Source organism: Uloborus diversus, unplaced genomic scaffold (genome assembly GCF_026930045.1).
Source record: "Uloborus diversus isolate 005 unplaced genomic scaffold, Udiv.v.3.1 scaffold_284, whole genome shotgun sequence".
In the NCBI taxonomy this organism is placed as follows: Eukaryota; Metazoa; Arthropoda; class Arachnida; order Araneae; family Uloboridae; genus Uloborus; species Uloborus diversus.
In genome coordinates, this window is record NW_026558444.1 from 49,439 (window position 1) to 77,386 (window position 27,948).

General features: G+C 34.3%; 1 protein-coding gene across 1 annotated transcript in view; it reads right to left on the reverse strand.

The window, feature by feature from the left end:
* LOC129233244 (lysosomal acid phosphatase-like) overlaps positions 1 to 27,948 on the reverse strand; it is a 59,296-nt gene that overhangs the window by 14,522 nt on the left and 16,826 nt on the right. Inside the window, exons 4-7 of the mRNA XM_054867296.1 lie at positions 21,833 to 21,985; positions 14,168 to 14,263; positions 12,416 to 12,505; positions 3,340 to 3,460 (exon numbers count right to left, since the gene is read on the reverse strand). Of these exons, the coding sequence (XP_054723271.1) occupies positions 3,340 to 3,460; positions 12,416 to 12,505; positions 14,168 to 14,263; positions 21,833 to 21,985 (460 nt within the window). The remainder of the gene's footprint in view (positions 1 to 3,339; positions 3,461 to 12,415; positions 12,506 to 14,167; positions 14,264 to 21,832; positions 21,986 to 27,948) is intronic.

Below are 27,948 nucleotides of genomic sequence, written 5' to 3' on the forward strand. Positions count from 1 at the left end.
TGAAAGGCTTTATTGCGACAAGGCTGAACTCAATCCGGTAACTTAACTGTTTTATTGGTAAGACTTTAATTTTATAAACGGAGAAACCAAAACAATTAACGTTATCTACTGCAGTTTAAAGTTCATTTACTGGTGTTCGGGTTAAAATTTCAACTATCGAAATATTATCAACTAGTGGCACCCGCACGGCTTCCCCCGTAATAGAAAAATTAAAGGTCTTTTGATTCGCTTGTATATTTACTAATAATGTATGGTGAATTTTCTCGCCAATTGGCTTGTACCGACGTTACAGTTCCACGTTATGATAATTTCGTATCTCGCCAATTGGCTTGTGCCCATGTTAGGGTTCCACGTTATGATAATTTCGTAATTTATGATAGTTTTTTTTCTTAAAATTGGAATAAAAAAAGAACCACATCGAATTTTCGAAAAATCGCTTCGAGGTGCACACCCCCATGCTACATACTAACTTTGTGCCAAATTTCATGAAAATCGGCCGAACGGTTTAGGCGCTATGCGCGTCACAGACATCCTACAGACATCCTACAGACATCCTCCGGACAGAGAGACTTTCTGCTTTATTATTAGTAAAGATTAAGCGATTACAATTCCCTATTCGTAGAAAGGAAGTAAAGTGAAATGAATAAATGATCCTTCAAATCCCTGACAATCTTAGCAATTTATTTCCTGTTGATTTTTTTTTTTTTTTTTTTTTTTGCCATTGGCCATCGGCCATTTGGAGCCAAACAATCGGCCATCTTTCAACAACCAACAATCGGCATCGGCCCATCAGCCAAAAAATGCCATCGGTCGAGCCCTATTATCCCGTCGCGTCGTCCTCCAACATCTGCTGCTGTTTATCAACATTATATGATCCATCTTTTTAATTCGAGCAATCTTCAGAAGTTCAAGACTAAGGAGAAGAAGAATAAGTCGACAGATCCGCTCATATCACCGTTCAAGAATTAGAAGAACAAAAATAAGACGCATTTTTTAAAACCTAAATGGAAAACTGTATGATAATATTTGTCATAAACTCTTATCATCAGTCTACACCTCCTATGAGACTCCTATTTTATATAGAGATATTTTAGTTTCAAAATACTCGCAAAAGTACTTTTTTTTTGAGCAATCACGACTGTTTATTGTTCTCATTTGACTGTTTTGAATTCTTATGATTTTATTTACCCACCAGCACCCTCTGCCAGCACCACCGGCGCATCGACCGGCCTCACGATGCTGCTCCTCTTGCGGAAACCATCTCCAGGTTGCGTGCATATCCTACACACGCACACACGCCTACACACACACGTCTACACACTCATGCCTGCGCACAAACACAATCACACTCCTACACACACACACACACACACGTCTACACACTCATGCCTGCGCACAGACACAAACACATATGCCTACATACACACACACACGAACGCATACACACACACGCGCGTACACACACAACACTGCATACCTAACACGCACACACATGCATACATACACACAAACACACACCCACACACATGCGCCTATACAAACACACACGCGCATTCATACACACACGCTCGTGATTGCAAAAAACATAATTTTGAATTCAAGAGGCCAAAAATTCAAATTAATTTAATTTTTTGAATTTGTGTGCAGCGACTTCATTTGACCATGCGAAGCAGAAAGAGACCTTTAAATGAGTGCAAGAATCATCTTTAAATGGCTCCATGGATTCCAATATCTTACTGTCAATTAATTGGTAATGTTTGACTGCGAGGCAAAAATACATGAGCTTTTTAATAAACATGTTTTTTTTTATATGAAATAAGTAAGAATATTTTCTCAGTCATTCTCCGTCGTATGTGCATAGATAGTGTGCATGCATTTAAATTTGTTTTAAATGAAAAATGAATCCTAAAAAGAGAGAAAGTAATGTGTAGTGTACTAAAAAAATGTTTTGCACTTGCTTTCAGAGGCATCTCATAGCTGTAAAATGATGAGAAAAAAAAATTCTTTAATTTCTCATAATTCGTTCCCTAAAGAGTTGAACTAGACATTTTGAATATATTGCATAATTCACAAACTTTATATGCACTTTTTTATGACAACACGTACCGTTTGTGAAATAGTTGCAAAGAAAAAAAGATTTTTTTTAAAACCTTTGACCTTGCATAAAATGTTTTTATTAAGTGTGGTTGATGGGAATTTTCTATATTTCATTTATAATGGTGTAGTTTGTGTCTGTACCAATTTTCAGATCTATGAATTTTTTCGATTTTTTATTTTATCATTTTTTTTTTATTTTGATATTTTACCTTCCATAAAATTTTAGTTTCAGAGGGATCGATGGGGATTTTTGATATCCTATTTATAGTGATACATTTAAAGTTTGTACCAATTTTCAGCACTGTACGAATGTTTTCATTCTTTTTTTTTTTTTAATTTAATTTTGACCTTTGACCTTGAATAAAATTTTAGCTCCACCGGGATAGAAGGGGACTTTTGACACTATGCAAATTTTTTCGACTTCGAATGTCTATTTTGATCGGGCTGTATACAATAAAATAAAAGTAAAAGCAACGTGAATTGTCGCAAAGAAACAACATTAAACGTAAAACTTTTACTCCTCCGTTTATTATACTACGCGCAAAGTAACTCTTTTTTTAATGAACCATTTTCAATGTTTTTTATTTACGCCAGTTGCTTTCCGTTTTATTATCTCACGCACAAAATAGCTTCTTAAAAAGCAGCTATATACGAGGCTTGTTTTTAAAGTAAGGTCCGTTTAGAAATAAAAAAAGAACGAGTATAGATGTAGCAAAGACATTTATTGCACAAAAATCTATCACCCTTACGCTATATTTTGACATTGCTCCAGTGATTTTCCAAGCATTTGTCATAGCGTGTCACAGGTTTTTGTATACCTATTCGTACAAATTTGCCGCCTGTGTAGACGACCATGAGAACTCTTACAGGGCTTTGGCTGGGACGTTTTTGAACATCCTCTGGTTTGCCCCCACCTCGCTCGCAGCAACTTTCATTTGTTTCGGCATCTAAAGTCCTTCCTAGGTGGTCTGTGGCACAACAGCAATAATGAGCTCAGAGAACATGTTACCCCATGGTCGTCTACACAGGCGGCAATTTTCTACGAATAGGTATACAAAAACCTGTACCACGCTATGACAAATGCTTGGAAAATCACGGGAGCAGTGTCGAACTGTAGCGTAAGGGTGGTAGATTTTTTTGCAATAAATGTCTTTGCTTTATCTGTTCTCGTTCTTTTTTATTTCAAAACGGACCTTACTTTAAAAACGTCCCTCGTAATACATTGCACCAAAAAATTCTTACCTGCTCGAAGAGTCTGGTATTTTTTCGTTCTTCCAGAGAGATAATAAGACATATCATTTACATAGCGAAGCTCCTCCCAATGCTTTTCCGCCCAGTCGGGAATAAGGAAGTTGTAAGTTTTCTGAAACAGAAAATTTGTAGGAATTATTACTGAATTTTACCGATTTAAAAATGCAAAGATTTTACTCGTTAGGTGCATAAGATGTAACGCATATATAATACATGAAATAAACTTATAAATTTTTTGTAGTTTTTTTTTTCAAATCTAAATTTTGCATCTATAGTATTCTTCGTCTTAAAACTTTTGTGTGCTGTAATACTTCTTTGGGATAATTTAAATTCTCCCAGAGAGATAAAAGAAGAGAGACCTAATGATCAAAAGGTGAATTAGTTTAATTTTAATAATTAGTTTATCATTTTGCGTTTCATCAGTAACGTATGTATTAAAAGAAGAAGAATTTATAATTACCGTCAAATAAATTTTTATAGTACAATTTTACTTACAAAATTCTTGTTTCTTCCAAATGAAAACCAAGATCCGGACAGTTAACTTATTGGAGCTCAGTGAACTGGCCTTTTTGAACAGAAGACTATTGAAAACTTTGATCAAAAAAAAAGGAACTCAAATTTGACATGAGAAGGTCAGGGCTGCCCCCCCCCCCCAAGAGCAAGGGCGCAACCCCTTAAATATCATAACTGCCCACATCTCCAAGGGTACGAGTCCTCTCCCACCCCAGTTAGAGAAAAATTCCCCTTAAAAACGCCCTTCCCCGTAAAAATGTCAATGGCGCAGTCTGAGCCATGACCCCCCCCCCCCCTACTAGGTGGGCACCCCTGAGATGTCAAATGTTAAGGGAAATGGGGATTTATCTCAATATTGGTGTTGAGGGAAGTCCGCATTTCAAAGCATTGTTTACATTATGAATTCTGAAGCATAAACATTTATTTTTGTAACTGTATTTTGATTTCTTTAAGGGGAGTCGGTATCCTGCATATGCGTAATGTTGAATCGGTAAATTTTATGTACCTCTTTCTTAAAAACGCTTTTCTTTGCTAATAATAAACCTGAAAGTCTCTCTGTCCGGATCTATCTGGTCCTGTTTATGCAGCTGGATTCAACCCGGCGTCAACCCGGATATAAATCGGATCGCGGAATAAGGTCGTTTTATGCATCCAACCCGGCTTCAAGCCTCGTTCAATACAGGAGGGAATTCCCTCCACCTACATTGAAGGATTATTGGCGGATTTTTCCCACAAGAAGTACAATTAAAAGTAATTACTGGGGTTTCGTCAATAAAAATTTTATTTTTAAATAAAATTGAAAACCAAAATAAAATAAATTAATAAAAATAAATCCATTTGAAACAATTTTTTTCAGAAAAAAAGTCTAATAAAAGCATATTTCGGAACAGTTGTGAAAATTTTGGAGGGGGTTGGAACCCTAAAAACCCATCCCTTAAGTGCGGCCACGATATTGACAATCCAGAAAGGCAAAAAATTTAATTTAGAAGTGGATTTAGAAGATCCAGACATATTTTTTACACAATTGACTGATTAATGCTAGTTCTCACAATGCTGATCCCCAGTCGAAATTAGTAAAAGCTATTGCATTTGTCACAAGCTATTTTTGATTACATTTATGAAATTCAAGTAATAAATTAAAAGGATGAAATAATAGGATTCACATTGAAATATAATATTATTCACAGTGCAGTTGTGATAAGTAATTAACCCATTATGCTCCAAATTATTTTCAGAAAAGTTCTGCAACATGTTTTTTAATGCTCAATTTAACTATAAAAAAGACACACACACAAAAAAGGATATTAGAGCATGGACTGATGGGAACGTAAAGGAGAATCCACGATTTGACAGAAACGGGTCTTCCCATCAACTCGGCTGCAATCCCCCTTTTATACATCTTCCGCTTCAACCCGGGGTGAAGCCGGAGTGTACATAAACAGGGCCTCTCTTTCAGGATTACTGTGACGTGCATAGTGCCTAGACCGTTCGGCCGATTTTCATGAAATTTGGCACAAAGTTAGTTTGTAGCATGGGGGTGTGCACCTCGAAGCGATTTTTCGAAAATTCGATGTGGTTTTTTTTCTATTCCAATTTTAAGAACATTTTCCTGAGCAAAATTATCATAAGATGAACGATTAAATTACGAAATTATCATAACGTGGAACCAAAACATGAGTACAAGCCAATTGGCGAGAAAATTCACCATGCATTATTTGTAAATATACAGGCGAACCAAAAGACCTTTTAATTTTCTATTACGGGCAAAGCCGTGCGGGTGCCACTAGTATGATATAAACTTACAAGTTTCAAGAGATATCTAAAAGTCTACTAAAGTGAAATTTTAAGGTTTTCTATTAATTTCATAACTTATTAAATTTTAAACAATAGTCACTTTTTAAAGGAAAAAAAGTTCGTTTTTGACAATGAAAATAACCGTTCAGGTGAAAAGTGTGAGTTCTAAAGCAAAACTTTCACTTGAGCATAATTTTGAACATATAAGTAAAATGTAGTGAATATTTCAAAGTAATATGTAAAGTAGTTTTCTAGGAAAAAAAAACATGAGTTTTAAAAAGTGACGTTTTGAGAAAATCGCGTTTGCAAATGAAATTATAAGTACATTTTCATGCACCCCATTAATATTTAAATTCAGTCACTTTAATCCACATGAAAACATGATTCAGGTTTTGCTTGAAAGCTGTTGATTTAAATATTTTTAATGCATAAACGTTTAATGGAAATTTATTTTAAAGGTTTAAAGGTTCCCACACCCCAAATTTAAATTAAAATGATTATCTGTGAGGCTGTCCATATATGATGCCACATTTTTTTAAAAATAAATTTGACCCCCCCCCCCCCCGTGTCACAAAATATCACATTTCACCTTTCTCCCTGTTTTCCTCTTGTCCGCCGTTTCTCATAAGCATATTGCTATAAAAAATCGTGTGTGGTGTCACCCTTCTTGTTACCCCCTACCTCCCCCTTGTCACAAACTGTCACAACTTTACGAACCGAACTACATAGCGTCTGACCACTGTTGACAGAAATGCGAATCGTCTGGTGAATATGGGCGTTAGAAGCTGATTGATTTTCCTACACATTTCCGTGAATGTCTCACGGTTGATGGATAAGTATAGGAGAGACCGAGACATGTTGGCGAACTTTTTAAACTTTTCTTTTTAAGATGTATATGAAGCAGAAAAACTTTCTTTTGTTACTTGGGTTACCTGCATAGTATCAGCAATAAAGTCACATTTTTTGTTTTGACACTACTATACTTTTAATATATTTTGCATAATTTTTTCGTGGCCCTTTGCAAAGTTTGCACCTGGTGGGGTAGGTTGGTGAAGAGCATGGAGTAAGTTAGCAAATTGAGAAAAAACTCAAAATAGACTTTGAATATTGGACGCAAAGCCTCGTGGATATTTTAAATAACAAAGTAAAGCCTATACCAATGAGTAAAATAAAACAAAATTAGTATTATAATTTCTTTAAAATTAGGTTTTACACCATTTAAAAAAAAGTTTAAATTCGATTTTAGAAGCAGATGTTGAAAAACGAAAACACTTTTGTATTTCGAAAAACGTTATATTAACTTTTATGATTCAATAATTCGAAAAAAAGAAAAAAAAAGATAATTTTTTAGTAGGCTATAACATGAAACGATAGTGAATCCTAGCATACATAGCATAAGGTCATTAGCCTATTCTATATCGTCACATAAATTGCATTTTTCTCATTCAAAGAAAATGGGCGTCCCTCTAGTACACCCCTCGCAAACTCATATGTGACATCTTCTACATTGAATAAAGTTTTCTCGAGATTTTCAGTTTATACATTCGTCTTTAGATTTCATGCTGGTCTCGGGGATTTTTGAGCAATCACAATTGCTTACTGTTTTCATTTGACCGTCCTTGATGTTGTAGTTCCTTTTTCAGCTTGTACCAGGGGCCTCTGCAGCACCACCGCCCATTGGCCTCTGCTGCCGCTCCTCCTCTGGTCCTGACCACTGTCCCCCGGAATCTGGTGGCGTGCATGTCCTACACACACGCGCGCTCCATATCCATACACTCACACACACACACACACACACACACACACGCGAGCGCTTTTGCACACATACACAGCGGGTATGTGTGCGGGCACACACACAAGCATAGCCTACACATGACCGCACGCACACCTACACACACACAACTATACACGCGCAACCGCTCAGGATGAAAGGCAGTCTTGAGGGGACAGGGGCTGTGTCTATAAACAATAACTCAAATAAGTAGGGTCCTGCCTAAACTTGTGACTGTGAAAAACATAATTTGAATTAAAAATTTCAGAATTCAAATTAGATTTTTCTTTCTTGTACTTATTTTCGTTTTACTGCAGCATTTCCTTTTTCTCCAAGAACGTTTTTGGCAGGAGTATCAGTGCACATTGCTGTAGAGCATTTTCGCCTTCCAGCGTTTTTGGTTTTCCATAAGGGAATGGAAGGGAAATTTTGGTGCCCCGGGCCTGTTCCCTACATGCCCATGCCTTAATCTGGTCCTGACTTAGAGCTCCAGGAGATTGGGGGCGGGGGTGGGGTCTGTCCAGTTAGAGCATCACAAGGGGGGATCCAGAAATTTTTGTAAGGGGGGGGGGGTCAAGTTTCAATGGCCAACATTGTCCCTCATACATAAAAAAAGTATCAGTTAAGCAAGGATTCCGACAAAGGGGATGGCGCACATCCTCATGCTACGGAGCCCCTCCCCCAAATGAGATCAAAATCCTTTCACGCATATATATATATATATATATATATATATATATATATATATATATATATATATATATATATTAGGGTGGTCCTTATTTTTGAAGTTGTAGATATTTTACACGACGCCCCCTCAATTTGTTCCATTATACAAATAAATGATCCATGCAAAATTTTAAGTCAATCCATGAATATTAACACGTGCCCCTAGGGCTCCCTTTTTTGAGTTTTAAAGAAAAAATTGCGGATTTTCTCATTTTTATGTAAAAATATTCCTAGGTTTCATATTTAAAGTAATTTTGAACCTGAATAGATGTTGCTGCTTCCAGACCAACCATTCTCTCACTTTCATTCTGTAAAATTTTACATATTACATAGGGTACATGTACACCAATGGCCTTGGGACAGGCATACCGCTATTCGCGCTCGTTTCAAACCAAGCGGCAGGGGAACATTTCTTTCCACCAAGATGGACACAAGGGATTCTAAAGGCCATTAATGAATGGCCTAGGCCATTAGTGAATGATTTTTGACAGCAAAAAATTGCCTCCTCCAGGCTTTGGGGTGTTGATTTAGAAAATTTTCTTTGTATGCAATAGGTGTGGCAAATAGGGTCACTAGGTTTCCATGCTGTAAATAGAAGTAATGACAATTATATTTTAATTCTCGCTGTTCTTTAGTTATATACTTAAATGTTTATCCGTTCTTACAATTTAAATTTTGAAAAATCCTCGATTACCCTACCATAAAAATAAACTCTATTTTCCATGTCTAAAATATAAATTAAAAAAAAATTCCAGATCGGAATAATGTAAAAATCTGTACTTTAAACTGGCTTCTATTTCAGTACATAGTCCTTTATTATCATCAAATTTCTCTTGCAATTCACAAGGTTTAGAAACCGAAATGGGTATCTATCCTAACCTATTGAACCTTTTTTCTATATCTGGTCTACCACAACGCAAAAAGCTTGACAACTATTGAGATCTGCTCGCATTTCATCAATGTTAGACAAATTCCATATTAGGGACAAAGATGCTGCTCATTTATTACCAGCCTATGTAGATGCAGTAAATTTAAATCCAAATAACCTTATGATCAATCGTACATCCCTTAAGAGAGCAAGAGAAAATCTTCCAGAGGTAAAATCAGATTTCATGAATTTAAATTTAGATTTTTTAGTTATTCCCTGGGATACAAAGCTACATCCAGATGTAACTGAAAAAAAAACGCCGATAGGCTTACCATGATAGCTTCAGGTTCCAATGTTGAACAGCTACTCAGAATTTCTGAGATATTTCTTCAGTTGTATATGATATCTTAGATAATTGCTCTTTATTGCTAACTGTTCAAGATGTAATGTTTTTATACAGCGGCTTACAATACCGGCCGTATAAATTGTGCATGTAATTTTTTTAGAGCAAAAGCTGAACGGTGATAAATTGCATTTGCATTGCTATAATCATGCACTTGAAATCGTACTGCAGAGTGTCTTTAAAGAATTTCTTGCCTTTCTTAGTTCTAGACTAGATATTCCATTATTTAGGTGCCTCAAAGTTCAAAAATTACACATACCGCTTAAATTCTAAAAGAAGAATTTGATGACATATTATTGTTCATAGAAAGCGGAATTAAGAAATATTACAGAGAATTCTCATAACGTGTAATAATATTTCTTGGTGAAGTCCCCCCCTCCAACAGGGATATGTTTTCGGCAGCCTGGAGCTTATCCCTGATCCAGAGGGCTGGCAAAAGGAATTTCTTGTTTGAAAATTTACATATTTAGGAAGCAATTTAAATTGACACTACATGAAGAGATTGCCCGTAAATGCTGTTTTACAGTTAAATGTTGTATGAAGATATAGTTTTTCGCAGCTACCCATTCTAGGCCTTTTAAATTAATATAAAGTCTAGTGTCTAAAAAACCTGCTAAATGATGACAAACATGCAGCAGAAGCAGTGATTGAAAAATTCATAAATCACTTATGGTACTTAGGGGATGAACTAGTAGCTTTGTTCGTATTGGATGAAGGAATTAACTTTGAAGATATTAAAAGACTACTTCCAAAAAAATGCTTGCTGAGTAGGAAGACGTGTCTGATGACTGTATAAAAAATTTCAAATAACAGTAGATGATTTGGAATACTTTCTTAGTAAAGATCTACCTCTTTATAGAATCAACTACAAATCAATAAAACTGTTTGATAAGTTACAAACACCAAAAGATGTTTTCCTATTTGATCCTGATTCATGGCAAAATGAAGGAAGTTATTTAAATGGAAGAGATACCGTTAAAATGCTGAAAGTTGTGAATGATACAAATGAAAGAGGAGCACAATTAATCGAAGAATTTCACAATCAATTTACCAAATATGAGTCACAAAAGCAATTTAGTATTTTACAGACACACCAAGACTATCGGAAAAAAAATGCACACGATTGAGATACATTGAGAAAAGCGTACGATTAAGGTAAAGTTTCTAAAACAATATTTCATTCTAATTCAATGTAAAATCTTGAGACGATATGAAGTAATTAAAAAGATTAATTTTAGTGCTACCTCGCTGTAAAAATATTTTGCAAACATAGGAGAAACGATGTACGGGGTCTGAAGTAAAAACTCGAAGATTTGTGAGAAAATTATCAAAAGATTTAAAGTTCAACGTCCTAGGGGCACGTGTTATTATTGACCGATCGAGTTCAAATTTTGCACCGATTACTTTTTATTGTAGTGTCACAAAACTAGGGGGCGTCACTTGTTGAATTCCGAAAAAAGAATTTTCCCATATAAATAAGGACCTCCCTAATATATATATATACAGTAACCGCCACTTATAAAATCACTGGATTATAAAATCAGCCGCTTTTTAAAATCAATTCTGGAAAGACAGAATCATTACAATATCAAAGCGTTTTAAAACCATCTTTTAATAAAATCACTATCGCCTTTTTATGAAATCAAGAATTTGGAAAGTATTTGATAGAAATTTAAAAAGACAATTATAATAACGTTAAAAATTGCAACAGACATAATAGATTCCGAAGTAATGTTGCACTAAAAAGTGGAGGAATCGACTTCGGAAGATGAGGAAATTGAAGTGCCAAATTTGCCCTCTTCAATAGATGTCAAAAAAAAAAAAAAACGCTTGGTGCCATACGATACATTTTACAACTAAGAGAAAATAATGATAAAACTTTCATAATCTTTTATGAACTTTCAACTAATGTTGAATCTGTATTTCAAATTCTGTTAATGAAGCAAAAATAAGCCAATATTTTCAGACCTTTGTGTAAACAAAAACCCCTCATGCATGTTACGTCAAAATGTCAACTGTGTTTTGAAACATTAAAAATAAAATATAAATAACTGTAATTCATTTCTTTTTAGAATAGTTAAATTTTAAATCTTTTTATTTTTTTAAGTGTAGCTATGCCGGTTTATAAAATCAGCCGCTTTATAAAATCAAATGTCCTCAGAACAAATGTGATTTTAATAAGCGGCGGGCACTGTATATATATATTTATTTATTCAATTCTAAATTTTTCAATGGCGCAAGCTGCGCCATGCGTCAAATTTTCATCAAAACTCATATTTCTGCAGGCAAACATGCTGGTCATGTTACCGTAAGTTTGAATATATGACATTACAGCTATAAAATAATTATAAAAAGCACACACAACACACATACGCGACATGTGGTTTGGTGGAAGAGTACCCAGAAAAACTTTAAGCTCATTAGAGATGATTGTTCTTTTGAAAATGAACAAAGAACTCAAAAAATAGCGATAGCCCCAATCATTCCCTTGAATTATGACGCGCTGAGAAGAAATGCTTTACAGAACCAAACAAAGCAAGGTTTACATTGATTCTATGTACATTTACTAGTTTTAGTTAAATAATAATAATTTTGAAATTATTGTCTCAGCAGGGTCAGCTGACCCTTTGACCCTCCCCTGAATCCTCCCCTTAGACCATCATAAATAGATAGTTTTTTCCTATATTATTCACCATCCTAGAATCACAAGCCGTATTCACATACTTTTTTTTTATGGGTTGTATTCACTTTTAGACACACACAGGTACACAGATAACCACGTCAAGCTTATAACCCTCTTCCTTCTTGCGTAGGGGGTTGAAAAAGACATTTTCGCCATTTCCGGTTCGGAAAAAGGATTTCGGAAAATTTCATTGTTTTAATGGAAGATTTTTCGAGACAAGCGAATAATTCGTTAAAACCGTGAATGCGTGTAACTTCAAAGTTTGTAAAACCAGATGTCAACTGTATTTTTTAAGAGTAACCATACCTCCATATTTAGTGCATCAAAAAGTGTTGCCGCATCCTTCCAACTCCTTACTTTCAATCCACTATGCATAGCCCAGTATTCAAACAATTCCTAGAAAATCACAAGAAAAATTATGATTTAAACCAAAACATTTTTTTAACGCACTTCAAAAAAGTTGCGTAAAAATTAACAATAATAAATAATAATAATAACAATACCCAACCAATATTATTATAGACTATTTTCATAATAGCAGAATAACTGAATAAATTATTTTAATAAATAACTAAATGAATTCGTGAAATACACCGCCAGCTCAGTCATTTCCAGCCGAGGACTGCAGTTTCGTGCTTAGTAGCACTCATCAGCCCGGCAAATTCAGATGGTTTGACTAAACTAAATGAATTATTAATAAGTAACGGGCTGCGTCTGCTAAGCAGCCATTTTGGATGGCTGCAGACTACAGGCATACTATGAAATATTAATCTTTCAGCAGGCTACTGTCAAGCAGATACACCAATTAGGCAATAAACTTCGGCAACTGCTTGCAATTTGTTATTGTCTCACCAAGTTTGGCGCCAATCAGTGTCAGAATTTTATAAACTTTTTAATAGTTCATTAAAAAAATTACAAACTGTTTTATTTCCAAAAAATATACATAAATAAATAAATTAAATTAAATAAAAAGAGAGAAAAAAGAAAGAAAAAAAACATCATTGGAAAAAAATTATATTTTCTGTGATCAGGTCAATATTTCCCTGATACAGTTTAACTCTAACTATTTGAATCATTTGTGACCAGACCCTTTCGGATAATCAAAAATTTGGATAATTGGATTTTAATTAATTAATGCATTGTAATTAATCACTGTATGTGTGTTGAAAATAGGATAAAAACTATTTGTAAGAAAAAACAATCCGAATTTTTATAGAGTATTAGTAGTACAAGTGTATGTGTATTAGGAAGCTATTAATAGAACTGCCCCATGAGATGGTGGCTCATCATCTCAATAATGTTCGCGCTGGCCTAAAGTCGCAGTCGTAGGCTACAATTTTAGGCGCAGGCGCCTCGTTGTCTTATCTTTTTAAAAATGTCTTTTTTTTTAATGTAGTTCTGTAAGTGTTTCGGATAATCAGTGAGTCGCATAGTCGGAGCTCAGATAGTTGGAGTTTACTGTATAATTAATTTGGCATACGTAGTGAAAAACGAGATCAAAGAAGCGTGAAAGATTTTTTTTTCAACTTAATTTATTTAAAATTCGGGCTCGAAGTGCGCAACTTCAGCGAAATCAACACTTATATAGAATTCTTATATTCGCAAAAATCCTTCTCTTCTCTACTAATAATAAAGAGGAAAGTCTGTCTGAATCTCTGTGACACGCATAGGGCCTAGCTCGTTCGGCCGATTTTCTTGAAATTTGGCACAAAATTAGTTTGTAGCATGCGGGTGTGCACTCCGAAGCGATTTTTCGAAAATTCGATTTTGTTCTTTTTCTATTCCAATTTTAAGAACATTTTACCGAGAAAATTATCATAACGTGGACGAGTAAATTACCAAATTGTCATAACGCGGAATCGTAACGTGGACGGGTAATTTATTAAATTATCATGACGAGGAACCGTAACAGGGGCGAGCAAATGAACATAGCAATTGGCGATCCATTATTTGTAAATATACAGGCAAACCAAATTACCTTTTAATTTTTTTTTATTACGGGCAAAGCCGTGCGGGTACCACTACTACTACGCATAAAACTGAAGTCAGATGACTTACCTTATTTTCATTCAAAAACTTCTTTCCTTCCGGGGACTCGTGCATTTTTTCAACTTCTCTCTGCGCTGCTGGGCAGTCAAAAACTTTACCTAAGTACTGAAAATCGTTAAAATTGAAATGAATGCGAGAAATCAAACTTTTTTTTTTACCTTTCCATTTTTTAAAAAACAGTCAACTAGTTTATAAATCGTAGAAATACTTAAACTTAACTTCAAAAATAAAACACATTCGTAACGATTTCCATTAGAGTTTAATATAGTTAAAGAAATATGGAACATACTTTTAGAATTAATAGTTATTAATGAACCTTCGTTTAGGTCTAAGAGAAGAGGATTGTAAATATACAATTTTTTTTTTTTTTTTTTTTGAAGTTTTTGAAAAGCATAAGGTAAGTCACCTGTTGCATATAATTTTTTTAACTTTTGGCACCTTATCATGGCTACGTGATTAATTTTGTAAAACGTAAAATGTAACGAATATACATGCAAAAACTTAGTTTGTACTGCAGTTGATTTTAGTTTCAGTTTACATGCGATCATGCGTTCAATTTTAGATTTTCTGATGATAAACGAAATGATTACTTGAACTGTAGAATTGTGTACTAAAGAATAAGAGTACAGTAAGCTCCCGATTATCTTATCTGCGAGTGAATTATCCGCACCGCGGATAATTCAATCAACAATCAGGAATACGTATTTTCGCAAAAAAAAAAAAAAACATATCAAAGGCTATTTCTTTGTCGAAAAATTGTGAAATTAGACTCAGTTGTTTTGGTCTTTATTTATGTATTTATTTTTCGTGCTTTCTTCATCGTATATACACTTGTTCTATTCTATATTGCTGCTAAGTTTTGTTGTTCAAAAATAAAAAACATTTTTAGTGTACTGTATCTATTTTCACTGTTTGTAGAAAGTATTATGCATCAATACAGCTAGGTTTTTGAGGAGGGACAATTTTTATCTTATTTGACCCTCATTTTACCTTTCTTGCTGTGTTTATCCGCGATTTAAGTTGTCCCCTACACTAGTCGTGCCACCCAATTCCACGGTTAATCGGGAGATTACTGTGTTTTGAGAAGTAAATTTGGTATCGAAAGGGCACAATAATTACTTCAGAGCTTCAAAAATAATGCATTGCCTTCGCTGATGAAAAATGAGAAAATTCAAATAAAAAAATGTATTGATATTGATAAAAAAAATCAGATTTTTCTTCTTTCTGTTTTCAAATGTCCAAGCATGGCCACACCAGATGGCGCTGACGCTTAACGGGCCTTGACAATTTATGACCTTTCTGTGTTAAACCGATGCAACTATGATCATCTCATGCATCCACGAATCAATGTCAATGTTTCAAATTTTGTTTATTTTTCATTAATCGTCGCCCATTTTGACCGCAAGAGGCGCTGAACGGAACCCTTACATCCACCAATCAATGGCAACGTAATGGAAGAGGGGTCACCTGTAGCGCCCTCTTTATTGCCATGAATTTCAGCGATTGTCACGACCTATAAGCGTAGGCGAATTTTGTTGGGGACATGGTAAAAGTTAAAAGTTTCAATGATGTGGTTTCATTCACAAGTTTCTAGTAGATTGCGGGAACTGTCTCAAAGCAAAATGACTCCTCAGAACCAAACGAATAGTGTACTTATGAAAAAAATTTTAATGCTTAGCAATAATAGGAAATAGCGAAACGTGTTTTTTGACAAATAAGTAATATGCCCTCGTGCTCCTCCTCCTGTTATCAAAATATAAGATCTTAAAGTCTTCCGAAAGTTATGGTAAAGTTGCCAATTTTAAAGACTTGGGAAGAAACCGTCTGCATATGGCAGACTATCCATCTGCAGAGCGTGTGAAAGATGTCGACCATTTTTCACTGAAACTGTCTACAATTGGGTAATTTCCTTAAAATTTCGACAGACTTTTAAGACCTCATATTTCGATAACGGGACATAAATTATGCGTCCAAATACATGATTCTTTATGCTGTTTCGATCGCTATTTAGATTTTTCCCATTATTGTACTATCGTGTGATTATCTGTTTAGAGTGGCAATGGCAAAGAATTTTTAGCATTTTCTAAAAGGGAATTTCAGAGTTCTTAAACGGCACACAGCGGAAGCTGTTGGATATGCAATATAAGTGTAGAAAGAATAGTGATCTTAAAAATTGAATGGGAAAAAAAAAAAGCAATGGCACATCAACTTACTCCCTGAAATAGAAGGGTATTTTACGGATGCTACAGTACGTAGTTTCTTACATCAGAAAATGCGAAATGTCACATATGTTAAAATTTCAGTTTTTAGCTAATGCGGTCGTTTCCAAAATTTTAAAAGTATTTTTATCTGAAAGAGCATGCTTAAAAACATAGGATCTGACCATTTTTTGATAAATTTGTTTCGTTTGATATTTTTAAAAAATTAGTTAAATCGGAGCTCTTTCATTGTTTACGGCTTCTGCCGATGACATCACAAATGATGAAATGCCATTCAGTGTTGTCATTCACGATAAAAAATATTTAATTTGCATCTTTACTCACGTGTCTTGGCAACGATATGGTGCAAGCGTAGAGCGCAATTTTAATTCGCTGCTTGATTATCATAACGTGGAAAACGTAGTAGAAAGATGTGGCAAAGTGCATGCATCATTTGTGACGTCATCAAGATCACGCCTTGTTTGAAAAATCGGACATTTAAAAAAAAATAATTTAAAAAAAAAGGTTGTAAAAATTAAAGTATTTTCTGGGTACGTGTTATTTTTTTTTTTTTTTTTTTTTTTTTTTGCTCATTCTATCCATTTCAATGACTAAAAGCAGTACTTTTGTCTGAAGGAAACCACCCTATTGTAACATTTAAAAAATATATATATTGTAACGGATCCGGTGCGACTTCCAACTTTCTTGAAAGGACGACACAGTTCTTGATTAAAAATACAGGAAATTTATTTACACTATGTACAGGAAAGATCGTCAACAACTGCTAAATTAATCATCAGCAATTAAGCAAATATCACTCAACACCGTAAACTCAACGGTTACACACGTATTTACTCCCAAATACGAAAAACAGCACAGCGAAATGCCTCGCAATAAACAGAGCTAATACACTCTCAGTACAAATTCTCAATCGAGACTGACTCTTTATCATGCGTAACGGCTTTTATACACATCGAAAGAAATCTCTCAACTATTCCAGAAAATGCTACACCGTTCTACACTTTCTTATTTCATTCACAAATTTTATCAATGAAAAAAAAAATAGGGGGGGATCGTATAAATCAGCCGAATGTATAGGGCTGTATATTCATTACAGGAAACTATTTACAGGTTACGTTACTATAATGATTACTATTTACAGAATTTGTAACAGTATGTCCTACCGCATTACTCTTAATTCAAAAATAAATATTTTGATTCAAACTTTCATTTCTCAAATCATAGTTGTGGAAGCGTGCGTTTCTTATCGTAGTTAAAATAATGCAAGTATATTGTACTTTTCGCTTTACAGAGGTAATTTTTTTTAAATTTAAACAGAGATTATTATGGTTTTTGATACAAAATAATGACATAGCCATGATAAGTTTCGACCTCATATTACCTTCTGCAAGTGACTTACCTTATTTTGTTTCAAAAACCTCTCACCTTCGGGTGCCTTATGCATTTTGTCAATTTCTTTTCGTGCTGCTGGGCATTCTTTTACGCTACCTAAGTACTAAAAAGCAATTTTCTGATAAAGTTTTAACTAAAAACATATCGAAGTATTATCTGAATACATTATTTTGAGCTGGTGAAGGGTTTTATTTACAATGAAAAATATCACATTTTATCCACTAAACTATTTTTAATGTAGAAAACGACCTACATGATCCATGTTCATAATGAAATTCATTGAAGAGGTTTTAAAAAATACATTTCATTTTAAATGGAAAAAATAATTTTTTTAACTAATTGATTTTTTTAATCAAAACTGAAAGGTACATTTTTAAAATAAATTAGTTGATATCTAGCGAAAAAAATTAATCAGAAAATTCCAATATTTAATCTATCATAGATCCAAACTGTTATGCAAATAACAGTTTTGATCTTCGTTTAACTTATTAAAATAATATAATGTTTAAAGTTTAAAACCTATTTGTATAATGTATCTTTATACAATATTATTATACTATAAAACAGAATTACATTAATAACATTGTAATCAACATTTTGAATACTTAAATAATAAAAAAAATATGGAATACCCTATGAGGGGCTTAATTGAGCAAAACAATACCCAAAATGATTTAATAATGATAAATAAAAACAGTTAGTTTGCCACGTCAAGAGTCTTGATGGGCTGTACTAAGTTTTTGACTATTTTTTGCTTTCTTTTTGCTCCCTTAAAAAATGTTTAAAAGCTTTTTTTTTTTTTTTTTTGAAAATCATTGCAGCATTGAGTGATAAGTACTAACTTCAAATTTAAATCACAATTTTTTTTATTATAATTGATTGCCACTTGAAGCACAATTCTGGATATAATACTTTTCAGCCTGTTATCTTCCAGCTAAAATCCTTTTGGTAAATTTGCGTCAAAAATATTTTTATTTCAGAGAAAACAAGATCAGTTAACACAGCTCTCTTTTTATCCCTGAACTCTGGAAATTAAGAACTGATATCCTTCGGAAAGTTTTCTCAAAATATCTAGCGTAGTAATATATTTTGTGAAAGTATCTCTTATATCCACGTAGATATAAGCATTTCTTTCAAAAATGCAAATGTTTTTTGAAGGTTTTCGGCTCATATCACGCAGAGTTTTCCGTCAACCGTTACTAAGCTTTCAGAATATTTGACAGCATACAAGAAAAATATAATAATAAAATTTAAAATTAAAATATTGAAAATTTGATGAAATATAAATTTTCAATATTTCACTATTCAATATTCACTGCGCATGCACGAAAAATAGCAATTTGTAACTTTTATAATTTAAAACCCAAGTAGATATCCAAACTCATAACTCCAGTTCAATTTCTTAAAACTTTAGAAAGAGATCCGACATCTAATGAGCCGAATTATACTAATTCTTGGACAGGTGACGAATCGTTTAAAGCAGTTGAATTTTCGCTGCGCATGCGCGAAAGATATCAATTTATAACCTTCTACTTCAAATCGCAAGTAGATCCTTCAACTCATTGTAAAATTCCAGTTCGATATCATTAAAATTTAAAAAGTTATCAACGATCTCACGAGACAAATTTCAATAACTCTTGGATAGGCAACGAATCGTTAGGGGTTGTTCCCAAACTGTTGGATTATTTGCGAACGATCTCTCGCGATTCAATCACCTATCCAAGTATTATTGAAATTCGGCTCATTAGATCGCTGTTTACTTTTAAATTTTAAAGATATTGAACTGGAATTTCATTATGAGTTGCAGGATCGACCTGGGCTTTGGATTATGAAGGTTATAAATTGCTACCTTTCGCGCATGAGCAGTGAAAATTAAATTGCTTTAAACGTTCATATTTCATCAAATTTTCATTCTTTTAATTTCAAATTTTAATATTATGTTTCTCTTGTATGCCGCCAAATATTCTGATAGTTTGGTAACGGTTGACGGAAAACTCTGCTTGTTATGTGCCGAAAACCTTCAAATAAAATTTGTATTTTTGAAAGAAATTCTATTATTTTGGTGGATATAACAGATACTTTCACGAAAAAAAAAATCTACATAGTTTGTGGGCTATATATTCGGTATTCAGCCAAATCACTAGGTAGCATAGTAAGTAAAATCATGACAATAAGTTCGCATGCAAAGTTCTGAATTGCCAACCAAGTGTAAAGTTTTTTTTTTTTGCCGGCATTGTACTCCAAGATTCAATTCTGACTCCTCCCCCCCCCCCCTTTTTTTTTCTTTTTCTTCTTTTTTGTAGTTGGTGCATAAAAATCTGTATATGTTTAGAAAAAAAATAACTGAAACTTTAATGCTAGATATGAATTAGGTAGTGGAATGTTAATTTGTTTTGGAGGATAACTTTTTCTTTTCATCCGCGAAAAAAGTATTAAACAATCAACTAATTACTTTCCTTTTTATTATTACGGTACAAAATACTCATTTCAAATGTTCAGTTACTTCAAGAGAGAAATTTAGCCGACGTCCAGTTAAAAATATTTTTGAACCTCAGAAGGAAAAATTCCAAGATTATGACCAAACTGGCCATATTTAGACTCAATAATATACTATAATACACAATACACTGTTACACAATATACTGTATACTGTTACATACAGAAATGCATAATTTAGTGCTTAAGACAGAAGCAATTTATATACAGTCGAGAAACTTGAATTTAAAATGTAGATTGCATTTATTTTAAGATAATCTATGCCCTATCGGAGATACTCTCACTTTTTAGCCTACTTTCCCAGTAAAAGTCAGAAAAAGAAGAAAAAAGCATGAAAAAAGGCTTAATGCATCTTAAAAATGTCACGAAAAACAAAACAAAAAAAAAACATCAAAAATAAATAAAATAATTAAATAAATATCGAAAAATTAAAAATTAGAAAGTAGGGTATTGAGATGGGGAAAAATGTCGGTCTGTCTGTTTGTCGGTTTCGGTCTGTCTGTCTGTCCCCCCCCCCCCCCCCCAATAACTCTTGAATGAATAGTCCGATTCGAACAAATCTTTTTTTGTTCGAAAGATCTCGGCGAGGACACCTCATTCAGATATTTCACTTTTTGAGTTGTACTATTTTTTGTTCAATTTTAAACAGTTCAAAAAAACTTAACTTTAGCGCCTACGGGGAAACTGAAAGTCAATGTAGATTCCGTACTTGAAGGCGGACTTATTTCAAACAAATTTTGTTGGAAATAGCTCTTGACGCCAAACTCAAGACTCCGAGAATTTAGAGGCACCTGACTCCGACTCCTGTGCCCGACAATTAATAGGACTCCGACTCCCCGACTTCGATTCTGACTTCGTAGCTTTGGCAAAAATTTATACACAGAGGACAAATGACTGACTCCGATTCTTGGATATTCGTCTCCGACTCCTTTATCCCAAAATGAGATCGACTCCGACTCCGCAGCTATGGTTTTCACAGTGAAATAATTATTGTTGATATGATTTGTTTTTATTTTCACGCTAAAGTTTTAACTTAGGTATTCAGTTTTCGGCGAATAAACTCGAAGTCATTTATGTTTCTACATAACGATATGCGCAGACGATTTTTTTCTTTTTTTGACAATGAAAAGTATTTCCTTAAGTTGACATTTTATTGTTTTTATTTATTTTGGTAAGGTGTATTAATTCATTTAAAAAATTATTTTTGGCAACAGGGGAAAAAGAAACGATTTTTTTTTATATATATGATGTATTTATTTTAATAAGCTTATTAATTTTAATTATTATTTTTTCGTTTTGAAAGCTGTCAAAGATTTTTTTAAAGGGAAAAAAGTGTATTAACTGCTTTGTTTAAAAGGTGCTGCTTTTTTTTAGATGTGTGAGGAATACTTTATTCCTAGAAATTAGCAAAAATATGTTTGAAACAATTAGCGATTTTAGCTATTTTTGAGAATATTGATCAGGTACTAGAAAGTAATATGGGTATACGGGAAAGTAGGCTTGTATAGTTCTAGACGGAACTTCTTGTTTTTCTTGTGTTGTTCAAGAATTTCAAATCATACTTTACCGGATCTTTTCCGTGGGCTATGAACTGCACCGGGATGGGCTGCCAGCGAAAATTGGGTAAAAATTCCCATTCTTCTGTCGGCTCATACATGGCGGAAGCGAGACACAACGCACTCAGCAAACACCGGTTGCGTTTCGAACTCAACACTTCCACCTGCAAGAAATGATTTATAACTGCTATAAAATATCACTTTTACGTTCTCTGACATGACTGAGCAAGTACAATGAAAATGCAATTGAAGTTATACTATCACGAGGGGCCAGGGGTGCCCATTCCCCTCAAGTTCAACGGCGCAAATTCCCTCCCCCCTCCCCCAAAAATTTTTCTCAACCCTCTTCCTCTTTTTTTTTTTATTTTTTTATCTTTCTTTTTTTAGTTTATTTATTTAAAAAAAAAATTTATTTTATTTATTTTTTAAAAAATATTTTTCTTTTTATTTATTTTTTAAAAAATATTTTTTATTTTATTTATTTTAAAAAAATATTTTTTATTTTATTTATTTAAATTTTTATTTATTTATTTTTAATCACTATTATTATTATATTGTTAGAAAAATTCTGTTTTACGTGAATGACATACACACACACACACGAACTAAATAAATAAATGAAATAAAATATAAACAGAACAAAATAAATTAAACAATTTTCATTAAAAATAAATTAATAAATAAATTTAAATAAATAAATTAAAAAATCCTCAAAAATTTTGAAGGCGCAACTTGCGTCTTATTCCCCCATTTTGAGCACCCCTAACGATCACTTTGCGATGTATCGAAAGGTTTTTGACGCCAATTAATTTTCGCCAACTCGGTAACTTATAGCCAAGGTGGTGAAAAATTTGGAGCCAAAAAATGAGATGCCGAATCCCGTGTCAGTTTGCCGATGTCGCCATCAATTAACTAGATTTAAGCAGTAAGTCACCGCCCTTAAGCTAGGGCTAAGGCAGAACTACATACAATATACCGACAGCCCTGTCATCACATCCAAAGATTGCACTTTCGTCGCTGTCGTGGATTCATGACTTAGCAGTCTGGAATAGTGAATAACCGAGCTTCAATGATACGACATTAGCCTCCGTCTCGGTTATTCGCCATTCCAAACTGATAAGTCCATAACGAGGGCAAAGCAGAAGTCTGTGTAGGCCACAACCGCAGGGACCGGTTTAAACACCTGGGTGTCCCGGGCACTGACAGATATGGTGCCCCCCCGCCCCCCACACATAAAAAATATGAAGGTAAGTGTTGGATATTATTTTGATAGAAAGAAAACTTTAAAATATCGATTTCATACGAAAAAAGTTAATAATTAAGATGTTTTGCAGAGAAATCATTTATTATAAATCTAAAATAATTTTATGGTTTTCATGTTAGAAAATTTTTTACAGTTGCAGATGGAAAAACTATGATACAAATGGTAAAAGTGAACCATAATGTGCTTTCTGCACATCAATGATTCTTTATATATTTTCTCCTTTGTTTTCTTGTAATAAATCATTCTATAATGTCCTCATAATCAAGTTTTAGGTCAAACTTACTTTTATTGATAACAGAGCTAATCAAGATAATTTACCATCAGAAATGAGAGTACGCAAAGGACACTTAATTCTCTTCAATAGCGAAAATGGTCGTTCTCCACAATTAGCTAATATGCTTTCATTTAATAAAAAAAATTGTCAAATGACAAATTTTTTTTGTTTCCTTTTGTTAGAGGCCCCGAACACTGGACATTAAAAAAAAAAAAAAAAAAAAAAAAAAATTTTGGTGCCCCCTTTTCTTTGGTGTCCCGGGCCCGGGGCCCGAATGTCCTGCCGTAAATCAGTCCCTGCACAACCGGACAGTCGGTTTACATCCGGTCTCCTTTCGGTTACCGGACAACGTTTAACTTTTCAGTTCAAAATCTGGTGACGTATCACAACTTCAAGATGTATCGCGAAGTTAGCAACAAGTGAGTGGCACAAAAACATGGCAATATCGCTCATTTGGAAGACGAGTGCCACAATATGAAAAGAAATGAAATTTTATAGGAGAAGCGTTTGAAGTTGGAACTCTTCAGGTAATTTGCATTAAGAAACGCAAGTTTGCTGTGCACTCCAGTGGTTAATATTCGAACAAAAAATCTGTCATTGTTTTCCAAAGAAGATAACGTCCTTTGAAGGAATTTAAGCGAGGGGAAAAAATGAATTTTAACATTTTGAATTCAAATTATGCTTTTCGCAATCACGAGTGTATATATGTAGGCGTGTGCCTTTCTGTGTACGTATGTGTAGGCGTGTGTGTTTGTGTCTGTGTACAGGCATCAGTGTGGGTATCTGTATGTGTATGTAGGCGTGTGTGTATGTGTGTGTTTGTGTCTGTGTACAGGCATCAGTGTGGGTATGTGTGTGTGTGTATGTAGGCGTGTGTGTTTGTGTGGGTATGTGTGTGTGTATGTAGGCGTGTGTGTTTGTGTCTGTGTACAGGCATCAGTGTGGGTATGTGTGTGTATGTAGGCGTGTGTGTTTGTGTGGGTATGTGTGTGTGTATGTAGGCGTGTGTGTTTGTGTCTGTGTATAGGCATGAGTGTGTGGATGTGTGTATGTGTGTATATGTAGGTGTGTGTGTTTGTGTGTGTGTATGTGTGTATATGTAGGTGTGTGTGTAGGTGTATGTTTGCATGCGTGTGTGTGTAGGATATGGACGCAACCTGGAGATGGTTTTCGCTAGAGGAGCAGCATCGGGAGGAGCCGGTTGACGGGTGGTGCTGCAGAGGGAGGCGGGGGGGGACATAAAATCAACGTAACGCCAAGGACAGTCGAGTGAGAACAATAAGCAATGTGATCGCTCAAAAAATAAATAAATAAATAAATAAATAAATAAATAAAAAATTTCGTACTGTGGCAGTCTTTTTCCAAACGAGTGATATATTGCCGAGCAGTTATCAGTTTTTTGACATTTTTTCAGTTTTGCATTTTGACACGCGAAAAGAACAGAAGAATGAACACTTGAAGACGAATATGGCAAGTGATACGAGAAATACCCATTTGTTTTATGGTAGGAGTTGTTAAGGGTGACTGTTACGAAGCTTGAGCCTGGGGGGAGGGGGGCTCATGTGATTTGAACTTACACATTTTATTCCTTCTATCTTTTGTCACCTACGCCCCGTGTAAGGCCCCTATAACTAGGGAGCCGACGCATCCGCCATTTTGGATCAAAGTGACAGTTTGTTTTTGAGCCATTGCCATAAGATGAATTATTAAAATACGCAAGAAAGATTGTTAAGATCATAAAAATAAGTGAATGTGCCACAGTGTACTGTGTTAATAGCTCACAGAAAGGATTTTGTTTCTTTAAATTTCAAAATTAATAACCCAAGATAAAATTCAATTTTATTGACGATTTGCTGGACATCCGAAGCTAAAACTCGGCAGTGCGAAAGCAGTACACATTGTTATGTAAGTTCTCGGTATTACTTTTATTGCTATGGAGTAGTTTAGTCTAAAGAAATATGCTTTTTTGTTTTTTTTCATACAACTGTTGCATTTTAAAATCAGTTGATAAATTAATTGCTAAGATCCCAAAACGCAATGCTGCCAAAAATAGGACTAATTCACTTTATTGGAAATTCAAGTATACAGTATCAGCACATAAAAATATATAGTTACACTAATACTACTAAGAGCATTAATAATGTAAAGTAATACCAGTTTCATAATTAATTAGCAAGTTAATTAAACATACAAACAACCGAATAATAGTAATATATGTAATATTTCACCAATTGAAATGTTTTCGATTTCTTGATATTTTGTTGGTTTGTTTATTTTTTCAAAATATGACACTCTCTGTAGTTCTAATAACAATTCGGGACAAAAACGAACGCATTACGCTAACATAAAATGAAGCTGAAAGGAAGCGAAAACACATCTAGTGTGGTAATATTTCTCCGACTTTTGATCCAAAATGGCAGAGAGTTCGGCCTGGTACATGTAGGGGCTTAGCCCCGTGCATCTCACGACATTTATAAATGGAAGAAACGCTTTTCGGAAAACTCTTCTTTTTAACAACATTTTTTATTCTTTTTTCTTTCTAGCACTAGAACGTCGCCCGTCGAGGTATGACGGGTGAAAGTTGCTTCTACGTTTGAACGCACCAATTGCCTGTTTTGTGATATTTTGATAGTTGAAATTTTAACCCTAACTCCAGTGGATGAACTCTAAACTACAGCAGGTAGCGTACAGCAGTCAAGTTACTGGACCCAGTTCAGCCCTGTCAAAATTCGGTGCCCCTCTCACAAGAAAAACTGTACGTTTTTCAAGTGGAAGCTTTCAAAATAACGTTAGAAATTCACCCCATTTTGATAACCCTAAAATTTTCTAATTTTTACTTTCTTCTATATCTAATATATATAAGAAAGTATTGGATTCGCGCAAATTTTCGAATTTCGAATTTTGACGGATTCGAACGTTTTGAGGTGTACTGAGTCCATTTCGATTATTTTTGGAAAATGTCTGTGTGTGTGTGTGTGTGTGTGTGTGTGTGTGTGTGTGTGTGTGTGTGTGTGTGTGTGTGTCACGTCTGTGTGTGACCAGTTTTTTGTGGCCGCTCTACAGCAAAAACTACCGCATGAAATCGAACGAAACTTGGTACACATATGTGCCCCTATGTGAACTTGTGCCCATTGGTTTTTGGCGCGATTTCTTCCAAGGGGGGTGGAGCAATGGGACGTTTTTTGAGTTGCGCGTGCTTGCTATTCCTCAGGAAGTAACCCTGCGGAATCAAACAAAATTTGGTCCATATGTTGCCATTAACAGGAACAGGTGCTGATTCAATTCTGGTGCAATAACTCAAACGGGGGTTGAGCTATAGAACGTTTTTCGTCGTCAATTGTGACTGCTGTATCTCAAGAAATAATGAACGGAATGAAAGAAAAATTTATCGGCAAGTAGCCCTTAGTGGGTATAAGAGCTGATTTTATTTCGGTGTCAACGGCTAAAAAGGGAGTAGCGCAATCGTCCGTTCTTTTTTTCCATTGTGAGTGCCCTATCTCAAGAAGTAATGCTACGTTCTGGTTGAAATTTGGAATATATGTGAATCCATATGTAAGCAGGCTTTGGTTCAATTTTGACGCCAATCGCTCCAAGAGGTGCTGATTTATTTTTATTATCATTATTTTTTTAGCGAATAAAAATATTTTTATTAATGCAACAACAAGAAAGATAAATCGTAATAGATTGTCGTCTGCGTATTTCTCGTGATTTTAATTGTATGGAAATGATCGGAAATATTATCTCAATGATTTAAAATTTTTAACTGTTGCCATCCTATGTTTGTTAACAAATAAAATATTTGTAATTAATTCAAGCAAGGCTTTTAAAATAACTTTCAATTTTCGCTCTTTGCTTTGCTTTTCCAATAAATCAGACATTGTGCTGGTCGTCAAGTTTTTGCATGTGTCATTTTGTTTTTGTTGGGAATATTGCTTCCTCGTCAAGCATGGGGAGGGATCAGAAAAAAAAAAGAAAAATATAGAAGAAAGTTTCATGATGGCCACAACATACTAGTTAATTATTGTTCGTTGTAATTCGACTGTTTCGTGTTATCATACATAAAAGATACTGTAAACCAATTTGCATTTTTTTTACATGTGCGTAACATTTGTATATTGCAGACAACAATTTTGGCTAACTTTTTAGTTCCAAACAGTAGTGACTTGACCATATTACTTGATTCCCCTCCCCTGATCTTTTTCTGTGTGTCAAAAATAGAGCTTTAGACAATGTATTTGTTTTAGATATCACATTCAATGTCTTCCGTATTTTAGAATTATTGGTTTTACCGGAAAGGGGGGGGGGGGGTTCAGTTTCAGATTTTGAGGTGGCATATCCTCTACATTTCAATTTAGAAACATAATGAGTAACCTGTTGTCATATTTTAACAGGCATAAAAGTTTGATTAATTATTCATCAATTAAGGATTAGAGATATATTTAGAGCGATGTTAACTATTTAAAGTATTTTCTTTTTCCAAGCATACATTAGCATATCAGAGGAGCTAATGAACTCGAAATAACTTCGAGATTTGAAGTAAAAACGCAAACTGTAAAATACACATTTTTAAACATTGTTTTTTAAAATAA